This window comes from Podarcis cretensis (genome assembly GCF_951804945.1).
Source record: "Podarcis cretensis genome assembly, chromosome: 8".
NCBI lineage: Eukaryota > Metazoa > Chordata > Lepidosauria > Squamata > Lacertidae > Podarcis > Podarcis cretensis.
The window spans coordinates 19,362,160-19,378,304 of record NC_137177.1 but is presented as its reverse complement, the minus strand read 5'-3'; the positions used below and the strand labels follow the sequence as shown (position 1 = coordinate 19,378,304).

At 46.2% G+C, this 16,145-nt stretch overlaps 1 protein-coding gene across 1 annotated transcript; it reads right to left on the bottom strand.

The window, feature by feature from the left end:
• Positions 1–6,885: 6,885 nt before the first annotated feature.
• On the bottom strand, positions 6,886–13,478 carry LOC307221717 (proline-rich transmembrane protein 1-like). The gene is made up of 2 exons (XM_079986495.1): positions 12,657–13,478; positions 6,886–8,372 (listed from the first exon to the last, which is right to left on the bottom strand). The coding sequence occupies exons 1-2, from the start codon at positions 12,981–12,983 to the stop codon at positions 8,199–8,201; spliced, it is 501 nt and encodes a 166-aa protein (XP_079842621.1). The 5' UTR covers positions 12,984–13,478; the 3' UTR covers positions 6,886–8,198.
• Between the last annotated feature and the right edge of the window lie 2,667 nt (positions 13,479–16,145).

Below are 16,145 nucleotides of genomic sequence, written 5' to 3'. Positions count from 1 at the left end.
GGCGGCAAGGGGGAAGACTGCTCAGACCTTGCTTTCTAGGTACAGGGCAAGTGGAAGCATGGACGAACCCCATAGCTAACAGCCAGAGCCAGTTCTGCTAAGTAGCACCACCACCATCTGAAAGAGGGAATTGTGTGGCCACACTGACAACTGAAGATGCATCTAGGAAGAGGGTGGTGGCGTCTTTTCCCCACCTCAACTGGCTGGAAGCAGTGGCGTAGCGTGGGTTGTCAGCACCCGGGGCAAGGCAAGTAATTTGCGCCCCCTAACCCATGGATTAGCGCCCCCTAACCCTAACCCCCAGATGTTGCGCCCGGTGCGGCCGGCCCCCCCTGCACCCCACACGCTACGCCACTGGCTGGAAGTCACATCATCCTAGGGAGAACAATATACTGGTGTTGGGTTGCAGGGGCAGATGAAGGCGGGTGCAGTGGGGCTGGTCTGCCCCGGGTGCCTTCACTAAGGGGAGTGACATTTGGCGCACTTTGTTGTTGTTTAGTTGTGTCCGACTCTTCGTGACCCCATGGCCCAGAGCACACCAGGCACTCCTGTCTTCCACTGTCTCCCGCAGTTTGGTCAAACTCACGCAGGTAGCTTCGAGAACACTGTCCAACCATCTCGTCCTCTCTCGTCCCCTTCTCCTCCATCTTTCCCAACATCAGGGTCTTTTCCAGGGAGTCTTCTCTTCTCATGAGGTGGTCAAAGTATTGGAGCTTCAGCTTCACGATCTGTCCTTCCAGAGAGCACTCAGGGCTGATTTCCTTCAGAATGGATAGGTTTGATCTTCTTGCAGTCCGTGGGACTCTCAAGAGTCTCCTCCAGCTGTCTGCTCGCAACTCCCAAGCCTACATTGAGCCATTGGGCGGGGGAGGGGAGAGCTTTGCTGCTTTGCCATTGGCATTTCCCCCTTCCTCCTCCGTTTGGGCGTTGCGGGTGTGTGGCCCGCCGAATGTCCGCCATCGGCGGCTCGCTCTGCCCCTGGCTGCAGGGTGCACGTGCCACTCCATGCATCCAAGCGGCTCTCCTGCCCCTGGGAGGGCACCCTCCACCCCCAGACCCCTCGGGAGCGCACCCACCCTGGGCAGGGTGGGCATATGCTCCGCTGCTGGTTGGGGGTTAGTTTCAGGAGTGATTTGGGCTGATGCTGGGAACTGAAAGCAAACACAGAGGTGCTTGGCCTTCTCTGTAGGCTGAATCCCAAAGTGGTAGCCTGGGGTGTGGGGTTTCCTGGAAAGCGAACAGGGAGGCAAGGCCCATTGGAGTATTAATGAGCCATTGTGGTGTAGTGGTTAAGAGCAGAAGACTCGTAATCTGGTGAACTGGGTTTGCGTCTCCGCTCCTCCACATGCAGCTGCCGGGTGACCTCGGGCTAGTCACACTTCTTTGAAGTCTCTCAGCCCAACTCACCTCACAGAGTGTTTGTTGTGGGGAGGAAGGGAAAGGAGAATGTTAGCCGCTTTGAGACTCCTTCAGGTAGTGATAAAGCGGGATATCAAATCCAAACTCTTCTTCTTCTCTTCTAATGCTGTGAGCCCTACACACACACACACACGACTCAATAAAACCATATGTCCTAAAGACACCACAGTCTCCACTGACTGTCATTCCAAGGAAACCAAACCCGGGGGAAAGTCCTTGGAATTCCTGGAATCTCTCACCACTTGGAGACTGGGGTGCATGCAACATCACTGACAGTCTGGAGGAGGCCACTAGAACCCCTTTCAGAGCCTCTGTTTATTCCTGATCATTAGATGTTTCTTAAACCTCTCCAGCGTTTCCTGTATTACCGTAATTGACTCTGCAATAGAAAACACTGAGAGGACAATCCTTTGGATTAAGCATCTAATAGGATTCAGATTTCAAATGTACTCCTAAGGCAGCCAAATACAGGTTGTGGCCAAACGGAATAACATAGCATAATAATATACATAAGAATTATACATAAAATTAAAAACCTTGCCCTATGCAATATATAAAACAAGCCTGGAAGGGGAATCAAGGCAACAAATATGAAAAGCATTCTCTGTTGTGCTTGCAAACGGCAAATGATATGTAATTGATTACGTTTCCCCCACCCCTCCATTTTCATGGTGTTTTCTTTTGAAACGAATGAAGTGGCATCCAGCCAAAAACCACATTAACCTTCCAAGCCGCATTGCGTTGCTGACTCATGGGCATTTAATTTTTTCTTGATATCTAAATGCATTGGTCTCTGATGAATTTCATTTTAGTTTCTGCCCAGTTTCCCACTCTATCTAGGACATTTGGGATACTATTCCTGTCTTGCTAGCTAGCCTCTCACCTGTTAATTTGAGACAGAGTACCTCCATCCCTTCATTTAAACCAGGGCTAGGGGAGCTGTGGTCCTCCAGATGCTGCTCCCATCAGACCCATGGAGCTGACAAATTCAGATCTGGGCCACAATACTGGGGAAGGGAAGGAGAGATTAACCATTTGTTCCCCGCACCATTGTCCTGATCTGAGTTTTACTCCTGGAGCTGCAGAGCGGATGGTTCAGTGTGAACCCACCACTGCTATAGTGTCAGACACATATTGCAAAATATACTCACAAACCCCAGCACCACCACTAGTCTGGAGGGGTTCCCTGAGTTGTTAGAACTGGGTTAGCATATGGTAGAGGCAAGTCTTCCCTTGTTGGCAGTGAAAAATAACAGCATCAACAAAATGAAAGCAAAGCAAAGAGAGTCGAGCTGTTCAGCTGGTGCAGAATTGGAAATTTACTGGAGCAAATAAAAATGCATTGCACATCTCAGTATGCATCTTGGAGCCAAAATAGACATTTCTTTAATTGAATGGTTTGCAGTCATGTCTGGTTTTTTTAAAAAAATAAAAATAATAATACAGGGCCTGGGGACAATATCAAGGGTGACAGTAGCATGTAGGCAGGAATGGAAGAGGTTCAGCTCTTCCCTTCCCAGGTGTAATCCTGGTGATATTTTGCATTAGGAGAGAGAAAAAAGAAACTTCTAGCTTGAAATTCACTCTCCCTTGACATGTCATGGTGATGAAACTGCGGACAGTGATTGGCTGAAGCTTCTCCAATGATCACAAAGGGTCAAGACACACCTGGAGAAGAGAAGACTGATAGCCATCTTCAAGGGTCTGAAGGACTGTCATATGGAAAACACAGCAAGATTGTTTTCTGCTCCTCCAGAGGATTCAAATTGCAAGAAAGGATTGAAGTTATAAGAAAGGAGATTCCGACTAAACATTAGGAAGAACATTCTGACAGTAAGAGCTGTTTGACAGTGGTGTATCTTGGAAGGTGGTGGATTCTCCTTCATTGGAGGTTTTCAGACAGAGGTTAGGTCAGGATCGTTTAGCTGTGGTTCCTGACCTTTGGTCAGCTTTACAGTTCTGTTTCCCCTGAAGTTGCCTCAAAGACTGTTTTGAAGTTCTTACATTCTACTGCTGTTCATCAAACCTCAGGGTTCCATCCTCCCCTCATGCTTTTTAACATCCACATGCAGCCGCTGGGAGAGATCATCAGGGGGTTTGGGCTGGGTGTTCATCAATATGTGGATGATACCCAACTCTACATATCTTTCAAATTGGAACCAGTTAAGGTGGTGAAGGTCCTGTGTGAGTGTCTCGAGGCTGTTGGTGGATGGATGGCGGCTAACAGATTGAGGTTGAATCCTGACAAGACAGAAGTACTGTTTTTGGGGGACAGGGAGTGGGTGGGTGTGGAGGACTCTCTGGTCCTGAATGGGGTAAATGTGCCCCTGAAGGACCAGCTACGCAGCCTGGGAGTCATTTTGGACTCACAGCTGTCCATGGAGGTGCAGGTCCATTCTGTGTCCAGGGCAGCTGTCTACCAGCTCCATCTTGTATGCAGGCTGAGACCCTACCTGCCCACAGACTGTCTCGCCAGAGTCGTGCATGCTCTGGTTATCTCCCACTTGGACTACTGCAATGTGCTCTACGTGGGGCTACCTTTGAAGTTGACCCGGAAACTACAACTAATCCATAATGCAGCAGCTAGACTAGTGACTGGGAGTGGCTGCCGAGACCACATAACACTGGTCTTGAAAGACCTACATTGGCTCCCAGTACGTTTCTGAGCACAATTCAAAGGGTTCAGGCCCAGTATACCTGAAGGAATGTTTCCCCACCCATCGTTCAGTCTGGACACTGTCCAGCACCAAGGGCCTTCTGGTGGTTCTCTCACTTTGAGAAGTCAAGCCACAGGGAACCAGGCAGAGGGCCTTCTCAGTAGTGGCGCCCACCCTGTGGAATGTCCTCCCATCAGATGTCAAGGAAATAAATAACTATCTGACTTTTAGAAGACATCTGAAGGCAGCCCTGTTTAGAGAAGTTTTAAAAGACTGATGTTTTAATGTATTTTTAATGTTATACGGAAATCACAGGGTGAGCATGCAATGTGTACCAGCCTGCACCAACAGAAGGATTCAAAAGGCATGGCATCAAACCAGGATAACTGGTCCATTTTTTCAGATATTAATGCTGTGCAATGCATCTTCAGGAAATGTCAGCTACTGAGCAAAGATCAGAGAGGAACAGCAAGGAAAGCTACAGAGTTAGGAATCCAATCCCTACCAGGAGAGCTGTTTGAGCCAAGAGGGGTGTCAAGTGAGAGTTTTGCTGAGCAGCCAAGCTGTTTTCAGTGATATTTGCTTCGCGTGTCTGTGCAGAAAAAGAGAGAAGCAATGGATTAGTGGAAAAATGCAAAACATTGCGTGCATGCAGAAGTGGGTGGTCCTCCTGAGAAGTTGAGAAACAGTCGCCTCTGTGTTGGCCAACAAAGATTCCTGTTGGATGCCAAAGCCCCATGACCCAGTCACTCCCTATGTGATGAAATAAGCAGGCAAGACAGCAGAAGAAAGGGGGTTTGGGGGGTTGAAATAGGCCACAACTATTTGATACAGTTATGAAAGGTTTGGCAAAGCTATTGGGTAAAGCCATTTAATTATTTCCAGCCCATCTGCTGGGAGTGTATCTAAGGGGAAACCACAAATGGGGGAGGCCTATGACCTACATCAAATAGGGGAACACCACTCCCCCCAAGAGATCCCCCTGGAGGAGTTCTATGGCCCTGGCCTCTGTCTAGGCGTCAGACAGAAGCAACTCCTCATGGATTCCTTTAATGAGATACCCATAAGCAAGGAGGGGCAGGCAGAAGCTACGAACTCCTCCAGCAGGGAATCATCATCATCATTATCACTATCACTATCACTATCACTATCACTATCACTATCACTATCATTATCATTATCATTATCATTATCATTATCATTATCATTATCATTATCATTATCATTATCATCAGTGGCATTTGGGATAATGTTGCCGTAGTGGAGACAACATGCACTTTTTAGCTGTGGCTGCTGGCTGGTCGTCTGCTAGCATGGATCCAGCCTGCGGTGGGGAATATTTGGTCCTCCAGCTTCTGCTGAACTCCAATTCCCATCATCCCCAGCCAGCAGAGCCAGTGGCCAGGAATGATGGGATTTGTAGTCCAGCAACAACTGAGTAGCCACAAGTTGCGCACTCCTGATAGAGATAGATGGCTTTCATTCACTCCGACTGCAATGTTTAAAAAATGAAAGAGGGGACACTTGGGTATAACGTTGTCCTGACTCCCGCTTGGACTATGACGACAGAGGCAAGAGTAAGGAAGAGATCTTTATTGACATAGAGGTTCCAGCTCAGCAATGGTGGTGAGTCTAGGCAGCCTTCATGCTCAGGCTAGGTGACAGGAAAGGTGAGATTAGCCAGGTTAGAAGCTGTGATTTCAGCTTACAGAGCCCAAGATCAGGGCAAGGAATTCAGAACTGTGCAGAAGCAATGGACTAATCCCAATGGGTTGACACACCCACCTGCCAAGCTTTTGAAGACAGGGCAAGGCGAGCCTACTTATGTGACTCTTGTGCCTTGCAAGACAGATGAGTCATTGCATTGGTGCACCAATGGGTCCTGGGCGACTAGGCTGTGCCCCTCCTCTTCTGACTGTGGTTCTTCCAGCCCTGGTGAGATTGTGTGTAGACAGTGAGATCAGGAGGAAATTAAATGCATACTGTACTGATTGGCAATTGCATCCTTAACGCTGGCAGTTCACTAGTATTGGTTTCAAGGGGCTCTGCTCTTCCTTTTCAGATGCTGTTCTGTGGCTTAATGTTATGTACTGAGTTGAATAGGATCCAAAATGCAGCGGTCTGATTGGTCCTAGAACAATAGGATTCAGAATGCAGCAGTCTGATTGGTCTGCAGGAGCCACCCAATCCAACTCCAGGTGGAAGTGAATTCGCAACCTGATTGGCCTACAGGAGAATCCCAGAATTAGCCAATCACGTGGGGCCCATTGTGTAAATAATGTATATAAAGCAGACATTTTGGGGGAACTTCCATTCCTCACTAGTATGAGCTGAATAAAGAGCATGAAATCCACACTCAACTCCGAGTATATTTCACTTAATGTGTCATGTTTAATGACATCACTAGGGTCCACCTCCATGACATCTCCAGGGCCCGCCCTCCAGGTCTCAGCTTTGGGCTGTGAAATCTCAGAGTCTGGAATGTCCCTGGCTTGGCAACCCACCCCACAATGCAGGTCCCATGTCATCCTCCTGTTCCCGCTCCTCATTCTTCTGAGCTTGCCACTCCATTCCTGAGCCTGGCAATGTCTCGTTGTAGCAGGGGGAAAACATCTGCCCATTAGTGTTGGTGGTACTGGCCTGTTCCCCAATAACAGGGAAAATTTGGGGGTGGGGAACAAATATGCTGTGCAAAGACAAATGTGTTGTCCCTCCCCAGGTCTCTGCAATATGTAGACTCGCCCCACTGATCACAATAGCATACAGTTTGCTCATTTGAAGTAAATACAATATCATTTGGAGGCAGGAGGTATTTCAAATATTTTTAATGAAACTGACAGCTTCTCTTCACTAACACTGAAAATCATCTTCATTCCTGGATTAAGCAATATTATATGATATACATGATTTGTTAACCGCACAAAATGTGGTCTGGGGCTACGGGGGGACCATCTTATGCCGTGGTTTAAAGAGCAGCTTGTGCCAACTGATTATTCCTTGTTTATTTTTATTTCACAAAATTTATATCCTGCTGGAGCACATAGCAAACAGACAACCCTCAAAGTGGTGTAAAAAAAGAGAAAAGAATAAGAAGTGAGCCCCCTGTTAACAGCTATTCAAAACATTAAAAAATAATTGAATCAACGATAAGCTTGAAAGCTGATTAAAACACAACCCAACCTTCTACATGTCTATATAGGCTTGTCTAAATAAAAATGTTTTTAGTGGGCACCAAAAAATACAGGGAAGGCACTTGCCTAGTGTCAATAGGTTGGGAGTTCCAAAGTGTGAGCGTTGCCACACTAAAATATTGATTCCTTACAGAAGCAAAGGGAACATTATGTAGCCCTTGTAACAGTGCCAGTTCCACAGATCAAAATGGTTGAGTTGGCATATATGGGGTAAAGCAACCCCACAGGTAAACATAGATTGGCTTGTTCATTCATAAAAGACAATTTTGAACCAAATACAGACACAGGCAGGGATAAAAGTAAGGCATTCAACAGTGCACTGGAAAGTTAATAAAGACCTCTCAAAGGCAGATATATAATGGATGGGTGTTTCAAATGCCACTACACTAAAGGCCCAAGGAAGAAACCTGGACCCGAGGTGTCAGATGGAGGAGAAGTACACCTGGGCTCTGGAAGGGATATGGTCTAAACAGGTACCGTAATTCTACTTTAACATTGGCAAGAGCAAGGCAATTGACGCGGGCATTTCCCAAGCCATCAGGCTGGACACTGTTTCAGATCCTCAGTGCCCAAATCCATTTGCCTGTCCCTCTTCTGTTGTTTCTGTTTGGGATGTTTGCGTGTTGTAGAGCTGGAACACAGATAATGCTTCTCGTTTAATGTGTTTGGGCTGCGGCAAAGCTCTTGCTAGGTGGAACTTTCAGGTCAGCTAATGCTGGCTCAGATGCAGTGCTCTGCAGCCCTGTGCCCCATTGATGGTGACCAAGTCGACTTTATGGAAGTCAGGTGACGCGAGGGCACACACACATGCCATCTAGCCCGTGGCGTATCCTGTTATGGAAGACGATTGTCAAAGGGGGACTTCTCTTGCCTGTCTGCTGGGGTGGGGTGGGGAAGGTCTTTTGGAATCTGAAGGCTGCAGAGGGCATCATCAGGGCTTGTGCGGTGGAAGGTAGGCTGCTGTGGTAGAAACAATCACTACGATGATGATATATATAACAAGGCACCCCAGCCCAATCCCCAGAGCGATGTGACCGAAGAGGCGCGCCATTCGGGAATTTCTCTTGGCGGACACGGCATTTCCAGCAAAGTTGGCTTCTCTTGTCTGCAGAGAAAGAGAGAGAAGCGAGTGAGAAACCATGCAACTGGAGAACACCTCCAGCATGCAGAAATGGCAAACTGAGAAACAGCTGCCTTGGTGTTAGCCAACGAAGAATCTTGTTGCTTGAGGCTATCAGTCACTTACCAGTAACCTTGTGGTTTTAGACTGGAACCTAGCAGAGCAGAGCAAGACTGTAAGCCAGGCATAGGCAAACCCGGCCCTCCGGATGTTTTGGGACTACAAGTCCCATCATCCCTAGGTAACAAGACCAGTGGTCAGGGATGATGGGAATTGTAGTCTCAAAACATCTGGAGGGCCGAGTTTGCCTATGCCTGCTGTAAGCTCACATTGAGGTTCAAGACATCAGTTTGGATGGTCCTCTGAGTTTTCACCAGCACAGATCTGACCAGTGGTGAGGTTTCTCCATGAGCAATTTGCAAATCAGGCTCTTAGTAACCGCCAGCAGGCAGGCTGGGACCTGCCCTTAAAGTATCTCGTGATTAAAGACCCTCTCTCCTCCTTCCTTGTCGCAGTTGGTCCAGGCCTGTTGGTGGCAACTCTGTTTGAGTTCATACCATATGTTTGAAACACCCACCCCACCAGTGGCATAGTGTGGGGGGTGCAGGGGGGCCCGGCCGCACCGGGCGCAACATCTGGGGGTTAGGGTTAGGGGGCGCAAATCCATGGGTTAGGGGGCGCAAATTACTTGCCTTGCCCCAGGTGCTGACAACCCACGCTACGCCACTGCACCCCACAAAAATCCCGGGAGCTGTAGTTTGTTAAGAGTGGCTGGGACTGTAGCCCTGCTGGAGGGGAAAGCTACTGTTCCCAGGATTCTTCAGGGTGAAATGTGTTTTAAATGGACTTTTTTAAATGTATGGTGCATATGCAGCCAGAGGTTCTATGGCAATCCCCACTGTGTAAGAGCATAAGGCAAGCGTGATCAGGCCTGTGGCCTGTCTAGCCCATCATCCTGTTCTCACAGTGTCTGACCAGATGCCTGTGGGAAGCCTGCAAATTGGACAAGAATGCAACAGCAGCTGCCTGTCTACCTGCAGTTCTCAGCAATTGGTATTCAGAGGCATAATTCTTCTGACAGTCAAGGTAGAACATCAGCCATTGTGGCTTGTAATCGCTGACAGCCTTCTCTATGAATGTGTTTAATGTGCTTTAAAAGCTTCCCAATTGTTTTGTGAAAAGGGAATTGCATAATAAGCCAGATCAGGAGATTTTTCTGGATCATTGAGGGGCTAGTAAAATTTGAACAGAATGCTAGGGCTAAAGAAGACAATCTAATTAGTATTATTAATTAGAATGCTGCATAAAGGCATGATGGTTAAGTTGCATTGGAGGAAATATTATTTAGAATTATGATGAATGATTTATATGGACTTTAAGCATGTTTTAATGCTTGAATGTCTATTGAGTCAACACACACACTATTAACCAACAGGACTATCCTTGGACTTTACCACAATAAAAACATATAGAAGATTAATAGTAATATGATATGTTATTGCCATCAGGAACAGTGCTTTGCAATTTTTTTATATGATGATTATATTAAAGTTTCATTATATATAATGTTATGTTACTTTACAGCCAGTTATGTGTGTGTTGTGGTATTCTGAATGTCTATTGGGTGCATGTACAGATATTTCTGTTGAGAAATACGGAGAGCTCACTTACAATGAGCAGTTGCACAACACACTGCTCAGAGGTGAGGTACAAAGAGGGGGAACGGACACTGAGCCATATCCTGGACCGCATCCTGTTCTAAGATGGGTCACATCAGTGGCTTTCTGCCATTCTCTCTCTCTCTCTCTCTTTCTCTCCTGCCTTTCGGTCATTTCATTTTGCATTGTTTTAAAAGGAAAAAGAGAAGAGGAGAAGGGAGGAGGGAGCAGCAGCAGCAGCAACAGCGAACTAGAAGGGTAGAAGGAGAGAATAAGAAAGAAAGTGAATATGTGGGTTAGAGAAAGGTAAATAAAATATACCCTAGAGAAAGATCAGATGAAGGTAGCCTATTCTTTGATGGAGAGGAGATTATGAGCCTCTGCTCCCCACTCCTTGGCACTGGGGTGTCCTGATAAAGAGATCCACAGGGAGGGGCTTCTGTCCATACATCCAGGCTAAGAGCCACAGCACTCCCCAATGCCGCAAGTCTTTGCGGGTTGCATTTATTTGATGTATGTCATGGGTCGACCCCAAATCAGAGTTGGTCCCCAGAATCCCTCCAGCAGGCTGACTGGAGGAGATGGTGGTAGCTCAGTGCCAAACTCAGTTACACCTGTAACCAACAAAGTTGTGGCCTAATTGAACCTCACTGAATGTTTCCTGTTGTCCTTGTTTTACTGATATGGCCTGATGGGGAGGGGTTCACGGTCCCTGGGCACACAGTTATGGAGAACACGCTTATGATGAGCATTTGCATAACTCCTTGCTCGGGGGCGATGTACAAAGAAGGGAAATGCGCCCATTGACATGAGCCGTATCCTGGATCACATCCTCATTTAAGCTGGGTCACACCAGTGGCTTTCTGCCATTCTCTCTCTCTCTCTCTCTCTCTCTCTCTCTCTCTCTCTCTCTCTCTGGTAATTTCATGCACATTGTTTTAAAAGATAGGAGGAGGAGGAGGGGAGAGGAGAGGAGGAGGAGGAGCGGGAACTAGAAGGAGAAGGAGGAGGAGGAGAGAATAAGGAAGAAAGGGAAAGGAAAATAAAACATGCATCAAGAGAAAGATTAGATGGGTAACTCAGTCTGCTAGAGCATAGTGCTGATAACGCCAAGGTTGCAGGTTCAACCTCATATGGGAGAACTGCATATTTCTGTATTGCGGGGGCTTGGACTAGATGATCCTCAGGGTCCCTTCTGTCTCTACAGTTCTACGATTCTGTGAATGCTTGCAGTAAAAGAGGAAGGAAGGAAGACAAAGGTGGATCCCAGTTCTCAAAACACAGAGCACTGACATTGGATCCAGCATTAGCTGTGCCATAATCAGGTTGGTACTGTATTGGGGTGGCATAGAGAGCTCTTTGCCCCGCAGCTGATCATCTGCAGCATCATGTCAAGTGAAGAATTAGCCCTTGATCTAAGGAGATGAGGAACAATCTCCTAGCTGTGTGACAAGATGTTCCAGGTGACCATCTCACCAAGTTGCAAACAGATCCATGGTAAGTTAGCCCTTGCCAAACAGTTGGTTTTCCATCCACAATCCCTGTTGCATTAAAATAAGAAAGTTTGATTCCACATCACACCTTTAACCATGCCTGGATTCTGAAGCTAAGGGGTGGCATGATATTTTTGTTTCTGGTGCACCAAAACAGATGCTGCAACAATTTGTTCCCTTTAAGGTGCTATGAGGCTCTCCCTTGCTCACACCGCAGCAGACTAGCATGGCTAGCCTCCTTCAGATGTTGCAGTGTAACATACAGCTAAGTAAACATGCAGCTTAGCAATGCGTCTCTGCCTGCAACCACCACCCACTTCGTGCAGTTTCTCCTTTATTTACCTTATTCCTTGTAACTGTGTAGGGCTGAGGGATGGACCCCTCTGTCAGTTTTGGTTTCTCTCCGTTTTTCATTTTCCCAATCTTAATTTTGCTCCTACACTTTTCTGCACCACACTGTCATTTTCTTTTAAAGACCCCATGAAGACCTATCAGCTCATTTGCCCAGATACACGTTTGCAAAGCAATTTCCCCTAATATGATGCAATCCTTTCTTAGGTAATGCTTTTACTAGTACAGTATATGCATTTTACGCACATTTTGCCCTAGCGTATGCATTTTGGTACACACACACTCAGCTGGAGAACTGCGTTGCAAAATTCAGAAAAGTGCAAATTTGGGAGGAGGGCTGTTTTTTGGTTTGTGTATCGTTTCAGAAAGAGCAAATTAGGTGGCTTTGCCTTCAGTTCAAACTGCATCAAATTTCTCTCCTCACTCCACTCCCATCGTGCCAGTGCTTGAACTTTAAAGGGAAATATTTTCAATGAAATACCCGAAGCCCCCACTCCCAATTATAGCCAAATTATAGCTTGTGATGCCACTTTCCAAAAACAACACTTAAGCCAATGGTACTCCTACTCAGAGCAGACCCACTGAATTCAATGCCCATTATGAATTTGGACCCGTTACCTGCTATGGGTCTTCTCTGAGTAGAACTCAGTTGGGTGCAACCCCTTGTTACTAAGGGTGGGGAAATGCCTTTTTTGCCTCCTTTGTTTTCTAGCAGAGCCCCACCCCCCACCCCCGTTTCTTTGTCTCCCCCTTTCACACACACTTACCTGTATAGAATAGACCAAGGCGGCAATACCAAGGGGTAAGCAGCAGCAGAGCATGGTGAAGATGGAGTAGATCAAGTAATCGGGTTCATTGGTGGGCTGTACAGGTGTGACGTAGACCGCCTGTGGAGGTTGAAGGACTGGGCCTAGGTGAGATCCCGCACTAGGTGGGCCATAGTAAGGCATTGCCCCATAGCCTGCTTGGGGTGCTGGCCCAGGAGGCTGTTTCAGTGGGTCAGGCTCTGCATATGCCTCTTTTTCAGAGTAGGCAGGGGGGTTCTGAGCGGCAAGTGCCTTCTCACCCAGCTGTTCATAGTTTGGTTTGCTCATGGTGGTGCTTCCTTCTTCCTTCGTCTTCTCAGTTCTGCAACCTCTGCTCAGTTCTTGGCGTTCCTCCTGCTGCCCCAGTTAGCTGTTAGATGTCCTGCTTTCTCTCTCTCTTTCTCTGTTCTCCTACCCTTTCTTCACCTTCTGCCTTCCCTCTGCCTTTAGCGCCCTCTTCCTGTGGTCTGGGTCTTCTTTAAGGCGTGTGTGTTGCCTCTGCAAGGCAGGCCAGGCTCTGGGTCCTTCCTTTGGAGACTCCTAGACACGCAGCTTCTTAGACAGGACAGATTTGCTGTGTCTAGCTTTCCAGAAGAAGAGCGTGTGGAATGAGGGGCAAGCAACAAGCAAGAGACAGTTTTGTCCTGGGTATTGCAACATAGGTCCAGGAAGTGGAGGATATTTCCTAGCCATGTAGTGCTGTAGTGTTTCTTTCATCATCCTTGCTGTGGAAATGGACACACACGGCAGAGAGATTTTGCAATTCTCAAGTATCTGAGATGTCATCGGGTCTGCGCAGGTTCATAAATTTGGGGAGTCTAGTAGTCTCTCCCAGGCCAGATATGTGGCTCCCACGCAGGAGAATCTGAGATGTGCCCTAATAAGGCATCCCTCTCTCTTTCATTATAAACTTTTAGGAAAAATTCAAAAACATTGCTGCTCCCTTAGGCATTTGTTGGCTGAATTTTTTCTTGGCAGCCCTGAAATTATTTGCTGTGGGAGTAGAGGCTTCTTTTTTAAGAAGGTTTTTAACTGTTTTAAACTGGAGGGTTGTTTTAAACTTTTTTTGTAAGACTAAATCGCTTTATTATTGATGTGGTTGCTAATCTTCAGGAGGAAGGGCAGGATGTAAGTTTAATAAAATGAATGAATGAATGAATGAATGTAGTCTAGTCTATGTTGAATCCTAAATTTGCGTAGAAAGATACTGATCCTTTCATGCCACAAAAGACAGCTGCTGATCACCCTGGGATGGAAAACATACAGATACCATATATTATCTATCTATCTATCTATCTATCTATCTATCTATCTATCTATCTATCATCTATCATCTATCATCTATCTATCATCTATCTATCTATCTATTTATCTATCTATTATCTATCTATCTATCTATCTATCTATCTATCATCTATCTATCTATCTATCTATCTATCTATCTATCTATCTATCTATCTATCATCTATCTATCTATCATCTATCTATCTAATCTATCATCTGTCTATCTAGCTAGCTATCTAGCTATCATCTATCTATCTTTGCAGGTAGCTATAATGTATGTATGTATGTATGTATGTATGTATGTATGTATCTAGACACTGGCTGTATTTGAACACCACAGCAATATGCAGATAATGGTTTTCTACAAATGCTCTTATGACGCTGCTGTATTTCTCCTTTTGTGCAAACGGCAGCAAGACACAGTGATTTCTGGCATTACATCCATCATGGTGTGTGTGTGTGTGTGGCTCATTTCACTCCAAACAAACCACAATCTGAAATCATTGGCTTTAGCAATCATGGTTTGTCTGAGTGCCACAAACCCCCATCCTCGGTTTGGATGTGCCGCTAAGCCAGGGGTCATGGTTTTATTGCTCCCACATTAATAATAAACCATTCGCTGTTGTCATGATTTATCTCCCACCCTTCCTCCTAAAAGCAGCACAGGGCAGCAACCCCCCCCCCGTCAAAACATATACTGTATTAGCCAGAATATAAGCCACACCTGAATATAAGCCGTACCTTTAAAATTAGAGGGGGAAAGTGGGGGGGACGACCCAAAAAGCCAAATATAAGCCTTTCTATTCCTCGCTGCTCCAGGCTACATTGCCAATGTCCTTTCCCCTTCCTTGCTCTCTCCCTTCCTGGCCTTGGGGGAGAGGATGGGGGACTATGTGTGGGGCGGGCACCGCTTTTCCATGCTCCTGGTGCTGTTTGCCCCATGCTCCTGGCTGCATACTGTAAGGTCACGAATATAAGCCGCATTTTAGCTTTCCACAGTTGGAATGTGGAGGAAAAGTGAGTCTTATATTCAGGTCAATATGGTATTTGCCAAGTTCCCCATTTTCAGTGGGATGAACCTCCTTTCCTTGAGGGTACCCTGCCTTTGTCCCTCAGCTCTTTGGTTTTGTGTCATGGTGTGGAGAAGGGAGGGATGGGCGGCAGTGAGGGGTAGTGGGCGATGTGGTGCTCCGGTGTGAATCAGCTGGGTCATGCCACAACACTGGAACTTGCGAGGTCAAAGAATGTGTGTTTTGTTTCTGTGCTCTCGCGCATTCGTAAAGCTTGGAACAAAAAATGGAGCGTTCTAATTTTTGTGGGTAAAATGTCGGACGGTATGAAAACACTCTAAAAACCATGACAGTTAAAAAAAAAGTTCTAAAAGCAGTGAAAAATATTATTTCATCCAGTGATCTCATGGTTGTCAAGTACATTGTCTTTCAGCTACCAAATGCCTGGGTTAAATTCCTCCTGAAAAGTCAACAATGACTTTAAAAAGGTGGTGTACACGGAGCCACTCTTTATGCTGTAAGAAAGCTGAGCACAACTGTTTTGTAAATTGCCCTTCCCCATGGATTTCTTACGAATGGGTTCACCATCTGAATTGCAGTTGGTTAACTACACAGACAGGTAAGCTTGCATAACATGTTGTGTGAATTAAACAGTTTTTCTGAAGGGTGAAAAAAGAGTTCCTTTGTCTTTAAGATGCAAGTGTGGTATCAAACATCTTAGAACAACATGTCCATCTGGTCTCAGATGAAACACACACACACACACACACACACACACACACACACACACACACACTGTGTTGCATCAGGAACCATCTTAGAAGAGATACGAGAAGGAACTCTTCTAAAATGGCACCTACTGTTTACATTTTTGTAAGTGTGTGTACACACACACACACACACACACACACACACAGTTGGGAGCACCGGCTGAGTTGATCAATCTGCCTGACTGATTAAATACTGCTGTCCTTATTCGAATCTACAGAATGAAGAATGTAAGCTGATAGTTCTAGGAATGTGAAATGTGTTCCTGGAATGCGAAATGGGCAAACACATGTAAACTAGTTATGAGTAGACGAGCTCCAAAGTGAAATTACAGGAACTAAGACAAAGACATCTGCCTGTAGTTTGCAAGTCCTTTGTTTAAGGAACC